Source organism: Octodon degus, unplaced genomic scaffold (assembly GCF_000260255.1).
Source record: "Octodon degus isolate 3935 unplaced genomic scaffold, OctDeg1.0 scaffold00067, whole genome shotgun sequence".
NCBI lineage: Eukaryota > Metazoa > Chordata > Mammalia > Rodentia > Octodontidae > Octodon > Octodon degus.
The window spans coordinates 1698517-1708674 of NW_004524643.1; the positions used below are offsets into that span (position 1 = coordinate 1698517).

General features: G+C 48.0%; 1 protein-coding gene across 2 annotated transcripts in view; it reads left to right on the top strand.

Moving 5' to 3' along the window:
* Positions 1–326: 326 nt before the first annotated feature.
* Positions 327–10158, top strand: part of Pmp22 (peripheral myelin protein 22) — a 36453-nt gene continuing 26621 nt past the window's right edge. The window contains exons 1-3 of one of the 2 annotated variants that reach the window (XM_023719379.1): positions 327–476; positions 4632–4745; positions 5943–6039. In XM_023719379.1, the coding sequence (XP_023575147.1) occupies positions 4668–4745; positions 5943–6039 (175 nt within the window). In that variant the 5' untranslated portion in view covers positions 327–476; positions 4632–4667. Of the gene's footprint in view, positions 477–2799; positions 2998–4631; positions 4746–5942; positions 6040–10158 lie in introns of those variants that run through there. The other variant, XM_023719378.1, reaches the window with a different exon arrangement.

Consider the following 10158-nt stretch of genomic DNA (forward strand, 5'->3'; position numbering starts at 1 on the left):
ATCACTGTGGAATTCACTGAGTTGAGAAAAAAATAGGAATCAGCTGGTTCTTTCTACTAGTATACCAGCTGGATTTCAGGGAAAAGAGTTTTGGCTGTCCAGGTTTCAGACATACTCAAAGCTCTTCTCTGAGTTGATTCCAGACTTTTCATTTTCTGCAGCGCCTCTTGGGATCACTATTATAGAAGCTTCACAAAATTGGACACTGTCGCTTTAAATAGTAGAGGCTGGGAACCTCTCAGGCCACCATGACATATCCCAGCATTGGACCAGCCTCTGAATAAACTGGAAAGAAGCCTGGTCTAGCTTCAGTTACAGGGAGCACCATCAGGGAGCATCTCAGGCAGCCCGGTTGGAGGCAGTGAGGCTTAGAGTCTATCAGCTGCAGGTCTCCAGCTGCCCTGTGGGAAGGGCCTTGCCTTGCAACCCTTTGCAAAGATATCCGTGTGGAGGAAGGGATTACGCTGTTTGGCCTGGTGAGTTTCATTGGCAAATTATGCCTCTGGGTGATGTGTGCTTTACAGAGAGCTACCCAATTCCCCACCCCCTGCAACAACTTCAAAAGGAAAGGATTGCAATGGAAACAGTACATGTGTGTTGGAACTACTGGGGAATCAGAGGGGTTTTTACATCTTTGTTTGACTGCTGGATGTAGACTTTGGCTTGGGTAGCAAGAAAGTCATTTGAGAGCATCTAAAAGCCCTAAGACATCCAGACTGGAAGAGACAAAGGGGTCATAGCTTTGTGACAGAAAACAGCTGTGTGCACATAGCTGGCAAGTCAGCATGGTAAGTGGGTTAGGAAGACCTTTCCACCAGTGGCCCTGAAGTGGGCCCCGGGTACAGCCCGTGGGCTCTGGGTGTGGCCCACCATGATGGGCACTGCACTGAGGAGCATTTTTTCTTCCTACTGGGGGCCAGGCAGAAAGCAAGAGACAGCAAGAAACTGATGGGGTCACCTGTCTCGTGGCTTATGACGTGGCTATGACTTAGGTGGTTATTGATTAAGATATTGGATTCAAGAGAAAAGAAGAATTGAGCTGTGTGTGGACTTAATATGTGTAACTTTCTAGATGTATAATACTTCATTAAAGAACCGAGTTGGAAAACAAGGGGAAGAAAATTTTGAATGGAATCTGCTAATACTTGAAAAGAACTTAGAACAGTACTGGGTAGGCAGTGACCACCTCTTGATTACACAATTAAAAATTAGAATAGCATGAAATGAGGTAATAATTTTAGGGCAGATCTGATCTATACGTGACACAAAAAGTGGAGAAAAATATTTTGATTTCTTTAGTCATTCACTTGTATGTGTCTCTAAAATAACTGTATAACTGGGCATCGAACGTAATTTTAGTGCAAAAGTAGTGAAGTCTTCCTGGAAGTAGTAGATGTGAAAGGAAAATATGACATTATAATAACAGTCTTCAGAATTGGGGGCTGGGCTCTTATTTTGCCGCAGATAGCTACACTTACCTTTTTGTACACACTGTCTCCTTTAATTATCACCATGTGCCTTTGAAAGAATATTAGCCCTCTCTGTAGATCAGAAAACCAAACTTCAGCAAACTTCAAAAATTGCCCAACTTCCCAACAGGGATCATCAAGGTGATCAGGTTTACCCGACCTCAGAACCCTGGCAACACATTGCCTCCCTCACCAAGCAGGTAAATAATGGGCACTGTATGAAGAACTGACAAATATTCTTTTGAATCTGATAAGAGTTGTAAAGAGACCATTTGTCGAACAACGCTTCAAATTGATTTCTCCTGAAAGAGTACACAGGTAGTTAAAATAGTAGTCAGGTTTGAACAGTGAGGAATTATTTGGATGACTTAGGGTAGTAAGATTTTAGGATACAGTACACCAACTAGCAAGCAAGTAGGGAGCGTGTATGCGTGAGCGCGTGCGCGCGCGCCCGCGCAAAGTGCTGCATTAGGCGTTTAACATCCGCATTCGGGCACGCCTTTGGTGTTTCATGGAGTTGGCCGGCGTGAAGAGTTCCTTGGGCGCACCTGCTCTGAGCCAAGAGGAGCTAGATTTTCTAAGAGGGTGGGGAACACCCTCCTGCGGGTGTGAATCAGCTGATTTCTTTGGCTGCTTTCCCCCACCTCGGACAGTCACTTCCCCACTCCCCGACTCCGCTTCCCGGATTCTGGCCAAGGCTGGCCGCCAAACCAGACTGCCGCAGGCAAACTTGTAGTCTGGTTTTGCCTAAGCTAGGAGGAGCTTAGATTTCAGGGCGTGCTGTCTCTCTTTCCTCAATTCTCCACTCTCCTCCAAGCCGAACTTTGAGATCGGTCTCCTGGAATCCTAGGAAGCCCGCGCTCCTTCTAGGTGCAGACACTGGTAGTGGACATGGGCATGGTACAGGCGCGTCCAGCTCAGATGCCAGGCAGACCAGCAGCACCAGGACCTACGAAGAGGAAGACGTCTCCCTTCGCTTAAGCACTCCCCGCCCTTGTGGGTAGTGGAGAACCCCAGGCCCAGCCCAGCTTAAGCGTCAGTGCGCTCCAAAGTACAGCACTGGGTATCCAGAGAGCAACATCTTGCAGGCTTTTCTCAAATAGGATGAGGGGATCCAAAAGCCGATTATCGGTCAACAGCGAGTTTCCAAGAGCAAGGCGGGGCTGGAGGAGGTAGAAGCGGGAAACTCAGCGGCTTCTAGTTTCAAGTCTCGGGCGTTTTGCAGAGCTCGGCTTTTTCCCGAGGCGCATTTCTAAGTAACTGTCTCCCGGCCTCCCTCCCTCCGGCCCCCTCTCCTCCTCGAGTCCCGCCCTCCCGCACACGCTGACCGGGGACACACCCTACTGCCGCGACGCAAACAGGGCGTTGTTCCCGTTAAAGGGGAACGCCGGGAGCCTCCCACTGCCCCCTTGCTTTGCGCGCCCGCAGCCCCGCAGTGCAGCTGTCTTTGGGGACTCCAGCAATCCAGGGACCGCACCGAGTTTGTGCCACCGGCCAACTTGATCCAGAGCAACTATTCCTTGGGGCTGTAAGTAACTTTGCGGGGAAAACTGGAGGAGAAACGTGGGCATCATCCGCCGTGGTTGGCCCGAAAGCTGAGAACAGGCGCAGGCTCTTGCCGGGTCCCTAAGTTTTCTGTCTGGAGCGCAGAGACCCCTGCCAGCCTCATTTCCGTTTCCTTTCTGCCCTGGGAGAGAGGTACGGTTTTGTCTGTACACCCGACAGGGCACGGGTGATGTCTGGGTGGAAGACACGAAAGGGCGGTGTAAGCCTTGTTGGAGGGGCGTTGGCTGCAGCGTGCACTGGTAAAAGAATCCCTAAGGTAGACATCGCAGCCCGGGACCTGGAACTCTGTGGTCCTCGCCATGTACCCAAATTCTCCTGGGCATTAGGAACCGTCAAATTTAATTTTAATCCTCTTGAAGAAAAGAGAAAATTTTGCTTATTTTTTCTGTGTATTCCACGGTTTCTTTGAATGTGTTGCTTGTGGAGAGAAGCGAAGGCTTCTGAGATCGGATACTTTTAAAAACTAATTGAACCCTTTTCCCTGTCCAAGCCTCTGGCCTTAACTGGTCCTCATGGACGCAGCCGGTCTTCTAAGACTGTACTTGTCCCCAAGTCGACCTAACCTTTCAGTTCTCTTAAAGACTGTGAAACGTAGGTCTAGGTGGGGACCGCATGGCATCGACTGCCTGCGCTGATGGGCTAGATTTCTCCTCGTTCCCAAATCAACACTTTATTCTCTGTCTCCTGCCCGATAGTTTGGGCTGGTTGTTGCCGCGCCCAGACTTTTTCCGACGCTGGATCGGGTCCGCTTCTGGGCTCTTAAGTACTCGCAGACCAACCTTGCAAGTGGATCCTCGGGCCTCACCCGGGAGCAGGACATCCCCATCTCTGTCCCCCAGTGGCTAGGAAAGTGCTCGGAGGGGGAGGGTGGCGTCCAGGCAACCCTCCCAGGCCGTTCTTTCCTTTCCACTCTCCTCGGGCTCCGCGCCCTCGCTGCTGAGCCCACAGGCCAAGCTGAGGCCCGCGCCGCTGCTGTTGCCCGCAAGGTGGGAACTCCTCCCCTCCGCTGGGTGGGAACTTTGGAAAGCAACTAACGGAATGCAGGGCGCACTGCGATTTGAGAAAGTGGTCACCCTAGAGCATTTTCCTTCAGAACAGGTCGCTGGTGACCCCAAGTTCCTGGCAGAACTGAAGGACCCAACTTCCTCCGCTCCAGGAGGGGGGGGGCGGGGATTCGTCATCTGATCTCGATTCTAGGAGAGGGTGGCCAGCCCCTCTTCTCTCCCTAATCGAGCTGTTCCTGGCAGGCGCCGGGTTGGGTGGGAGCGTGAGGTGGCCTCCCCTCACCCTTCTGGATATCCTCTCCTCCAGGGTGATTTAGACGGATACACTGCCTGTTTTGTTCAAAAACCAAAAGATGTTTCGTTGTCGGCGGGCCCTGCCGCTCGCTGGGCGTTGATCTGGCTGTCAGCTGCCGCCCCCTCCTGGCAGTCCCGCAGGCGGCTTGAAGGCGCGCTCCGCGGCGTGGGCGGCCGGGCCAGGCCCTGGGCAGAGCGCGGTGCCAGGCAGGGCGTTCCGCGGGCGCGGGACCCTCCCTCCGCGCAGCACTCCAGCCAGCGCGCGCCGCTCACGCTCCGCTCGGGCTCTCTCTTCCAGCAAGAGGAACTCCGCTGAGCACGTCTCGCTGCCACGATGCTCCTCCTGTTGCTGGGAATCATTGTCCTGCACGTCGCAGTGCTAGTGTTGCTGTTCGTCTCCACGATCGTCAGCGTGAGTGCCCAGCGGCGGACCGGGAAGGTCCTGGGGCTGGCGGTGGGGGAAATCCCTCTTCTGGGTGCGCGAAAGTTTTTTGCACACACCATGAGGTCTGCCATGTTCAAAGTAGTTTTGCTGTGTCTGACAATCTGCCTCTTTTCAGTTGTTTTGAGAAAACCAGAGCAGAATCAGGAGTAGGAAGTGAGCCAGCGCTGGTTTAAGTTAACTGTTCAGGCCTCTGTTTAAACGGTATAATTTCAGGGCCAATTTAAAGAACAGCCTCAGCCTTCATTTTGATAAAATTGTTTAGCTTTTTTTTTTTTTTTCTTGTCGCAGCATCATGGAAGAAGTGGAGAATTTGTGAAAAAAAAAATCCCCCTTCCCATCATAGTTCATATGACTTAACTTGTAAAGCCCTTTAGTACTTGAAATTAGAAAAGTTTGCAAGTCCCAGGCTTGCTTTATGATGTAACCACAGCACCTCATTAGTCAAATCTCCAAAACTATGAACAGGTCAGCAGAATGACGTTCGCTACCAGGCCATCAGACGCGAGTTTTAAACAATATTTATTTATTTATTTATGCTATGAAGATGAAACCCAACTCAGGGAGCTAAGTACCTATGGCTTTGACATCTTAGTAGTGTAAGGCAAGTTGTAAGCATGATTTCCTAGTCTGAAAAAAATTGTTCTTTTGGGAATTTGCAAATTGCTTTATCATTTATAAGCATCTTCCCAAGACCTTAATTATGCCTGATGCTAATCTTGTCTGACTAATAGGAATTGTAAGTAAGAAATGGGCTTAGAAAAATGGTGGTGCAGGAGAGAAGAGATGTGACGAAATGGAGTTGCTCTGCTGTGAGCCCATAACTGCTCTGCCTCACTACTCACCCCTGCACATAGTGTGTGTGTGGGGGGGAGTATTTTTCTATCTCACTACACACCTCTGCAAATAATAGTATGTGTGGGGAGGGAGGGTATTTTTCCATTTGTAAAGTGAAAACAGAAATGTTCACCTCCTTATGTGCCATGCTGCCACCTCTCTTGTTTCTGGGTCATGACTGAACTTTGCTGGAGAGTGTCATGGGCAGGGCAGGGCAAGGCAGGGCAGGGCGGGGCTGGGGTCATCTGCTGTCAGGCAGATGAGGCTGCTGCTATTTGCTATCTCTTGGCCTGCTCCCTGACCTGATTCTACATATCTAATTTTTTCCAGCAATGGATTGTGGGCAATGGACACTCAACTGATCTCTGGCAGAACTGTAGCACTACCTCTGGAAACATACAGCATTGTTCCTTATCGTCGGTAAATGGTGAGACTGGCTTTGTGCCCCACAAGCTTGTCCTTTGTTGTCTCTTTTTTGGTCTAGGCTGGGAAACACTTGTTCTCAGAGGACAACGACTAGCTGGTCATGTCTATGGTGGAGTGGGCTATGACACAGAGCAAAGGAAGGGGGTTTTGCTTCATTGGGGAAGCCAAGGTCCTGGGGATTATTGCAGTTCCCTCTGTCCAGAGAAATGCCTTTGAGTTTCCTCCTGATCACTCTGTGAAATGCTTTTAATGAGTCAAGGAATGTGGACACAGGTAAGCAACAAATGTGGCATATGAACTGGACCCTAACCAAATCCCACTGGGGCATGCGATCTGAAGAGAAGTCTTCTGTTTGCTGGGACCCTCTATCTTTGTCCTGTCTTCTTACAGCAGTTACAAGTGGGCTGTCCTAAGAATGACAGGGTCAGCTTTGGTTCTCCTAGTAACAAGACTCCATTCCCAGCTCATATGCCTCAGTTATGCCACTTAGCACTAAAAACTTTTGCATAGTTCCCTGTGGCAAGGTGAGGACATTAAGCTGCTTGCAAACTCTTAAACTGAACCTCATGAACTTTTATCCAGAAGATTATATTTCTCCTCTGTCATCAGCATGTTTTTCTGTGAGATGTTGCAAAGCAAGCCCACGCAGGATCAAGTTAAGAGGATAGTGGTGAGAGGAGCACTCAGTAGATGCCCTGTACATGGGGGAAAGCTGACAGGAAATCTTGTGCCTTTGGATACACAGAGGCAGAGGTGAATAGAATATGTTGTTTGGTGGCTGGGTAAACTGTAACGATAGGTGTTGAGATGCCAGAAGGCCTGGCTCATCATGGTCTTGTGTTCCAAAAGCTATGTCTTCAGCTTGTAAGGGGAAGTACAGTAGCTGTGACCCTAGAGAGCTTCCCTAAACTACTCATAGATCTGATGTCTGTGTTGGAGATGCCACATCCAGTGAGAAGATACCTGTTTAATTCCAGCTCAGTAAAGCTGGCCATGAAGTGGCCCTAGGTTCTGGCTTTGTATAATTCAGTGTCTATGCTGGATTCTCTGTTCTGTGGGTCCCACACTGGAAACACTCAAGCATGTTGCTGAAGCATTGCGAATCACATACGAAGAACAATGGATATAAACAGAAACTGCTAACATGCTCATGTGATGACTTACATGGGGCTGATAAGTATGGATAGAAAACTCAGGTTTATGTTGCCATCTTCTTGGGAAAGGAGATAGGTGGAAAATGCTAGTCCTGTGGAAGTGAGCCATGCTTAATTTTCTCTTGAGTATGGGAAAGATGTGAATTAAAACCGACCTAGAGGTGGCATGCTGAGTTTATAACGTAAGATGACAACCAAGTAAATGAAATAGTCAGGGCTACTTGCGAATGTGATGATAGGGCTCCTTGTCTCCAAAGCCACAGCATCCGGTTTCTCCCCCTTCAGAAACAGAAGTTCCACAGACTCAGGCGTCTCCTTACTCGCTACTACCACCTGGCGGTCACAAGTGGTAACTCCGCCTGAGAAGGGTAGAATTTCTCTGGGGCTCTGCTGTCCCTCCGTGTCCACAGGCGCCATCCCCAAGTGGCATCTGGCGTTGCAGCGGGGTTGGCACCGAATCCTGGACTCTTGGGCCAGGAAGTGGGCAGTTTTGGCAGGCGGGTTAAAAGGCAGGCTGAGTGTCAGTAGAAACGAGGCGGCAAAGGAAATGATAAATTGTGCGCAAACCTTGTACAGGCTGAAGGGCCACAGGGCCCAGCTGCAGCTGCTTACCTGCCTTGTGTGCCTTGTGAACGTGCGAACAGCCGTTACTCAGTTCTGGAAGCAGATCTCAGAGCGGCACCAGTGTTATTTCAGCAGGAAACTTCTTATTTCTCAACTTGATCCTTCTACTGCCAAGCTCTGCTTCTTGAGTCATTTACAATGACTTTGATAGCCCTCTCCAGGTTCCAAATGTGCCTGATTGCTTTCGGTGGGATGGAAATGTCTGATCTTCTCCATTATCTGCCTTTTTGCTCTCACAGTCAGGATATTTTGAGGCAATCAGGACGTGTCCTTAAACAATTTGGGCATGTTTCCACCTAGGCTTACTGTAAATTAGAAGTTTCCGTTGCCCTCACCCCATAGTAATTATCTTTGTTGACATCTTCTTGTTGTGTCAGCCTGTGTCTCAAGCTCTGCATCGAGAATCCTTGTGGAACAGTGTTTCCTTGGCTTTTTCCGTTGGGGTTAATGATTTCAAACCATAAGGTAAAAAAATACATAGAGAATTTTTAGGTCATTAGATTGTTTTTTACAAATTAACTATATTTGCACCAAGTCATTTACCTTGGTCCTAGAATGCTTGAAACATACTTTTTTTTTAAAAGTAAAAGTGAATTTTAAATTGATATTTATTTGCAAAGAATCTATTGCAAGTATATTATGTGGAAATACCTTGGTTGTTATCACTTGTTTCCGTCTTTTGTTTTGTGAAAGATCTACTAACCTATTCATAGATCTGATGTTTATGTTGGAGATGCCATATTCAATGAGAAGATACCAGTTTAGATCCAGCTCAGTAAAGCTGCCCAGGCTGGCTTCTAATTCTTGTCGGCAAACAATTCTTCTGCATCATCCCCCTCAGAAGCTGAGACTAGAGTTGCACCTCTGTCCCCAAGTAAGACTTGCTATTTTGTTTTTCCCCCGAAAGGACGGGCTTTTGCATCTCTGAAGAGAGGAGGTTTCCCTTGCATTATTTCCAGTGTAAATAGTGCCTCCTGACACTGTGTTTTGAGGCAGAGTTTGAGGTCTATGCCTTAGAATTTGAAAGAAATATATCAACTTTTTCCCCAAACTACCTTTTGATACCAGAAGTAGTTTTAGATATACTAACTTCCCTCAACTCTTCCTGCCTTTCCTTTTTTTTTTTTTCTGAGTTTATTTGTGTACTTTCTAGCCTCAGCCTGATGGAAGTAAAAGAAGCTGTGAGGATCTTATTTATTTAAGTATCTTGTAAGCTATGGAAATGCAAGGACCTGGAAATCATGGGCGTTGCCTTTAGAAGTGGTGAGCCTCCCTGAGGTGGTGAGCCTCCCTGAGGTGGTGAGCCTCCCTGACTTACCCTCCTTAAGTCAGGGTATAAGAATGGGGGAATGACTCACTCATAAGGCAAGATCAGATGCCCAAGCAGTGGGGGCAGGCAGACAGCACCAGAGTTCAGGGGAGGAAGTGGAAGGGAAATCTCCTGTAGGAGGTGGAATTTGATCCATCCTTCAAAGGATGGATGGGATTTAAGTAAGTACAGGCAGGGGGAGGATATTCCCTGTCTGGACAGTGATGTGACCTAAGGCAAGGAGATAGCAGTGTTAGAATGTGGTAGACCAGTTGGTCAGTGTTCTGAATAAAATTAGAGGTATACAAGACAGAGCACCTTCAAATAGCAGTGACCTAAATGGGTTTAATTCTCTCACATTGTAGAGAAGCTGAAAGTTGGCAGCCCCAGAGGTACAATGGTTTCATAAAATAGGCAGAGACCCAGGTAATTTCTAGCTTATTTCTTTGTCATCTCTTGAGTTTGGCTCTCATCCCCCTGGACCAAAGGCTGCTGGAGCCCTATCTCATCCATATGCTAAGCAATATGATAAAGAAAGGAAAAAGGACAGTATACATCCTTTTCTCTTTAAGTGGAATGTCCCCAGTTATACCACCACATTTTTTTTTTCTTTTACTAGAACTTAGTCAGATGATCAAGCCTACACTTATTTACAAAGAGGCTGAGAAAAGCAGTCTCATGGTGTCTCGATTACTTTTTTCTTGTTTCTGAGGTAAAATACCTGACACTCAAAATTAAGGGAGCAAAGTTTGCAGTTTGTTGGGGGGTTTCAGTCTGCAATTATCTGGCTCCAAGACAGGATGTCATGGCAAGGGGCAACTTTTCAAGGCAGCAGACGACAGCAAAAGTAGGGAGAGCAAAAGGGGAGACTAGACCTCTATGCCTCCTTATATTGTAGCAGGCTACTAGCCCTGGGGTGAGTGTTCCACTCACACCCAAAATCCCAGCATGGGACTATGTATCAATTAAAAACTTTAGAAGCCTACCCCATGACTGCATGAGGCTTTGGGAGGAATGTATAGACACAAACCAT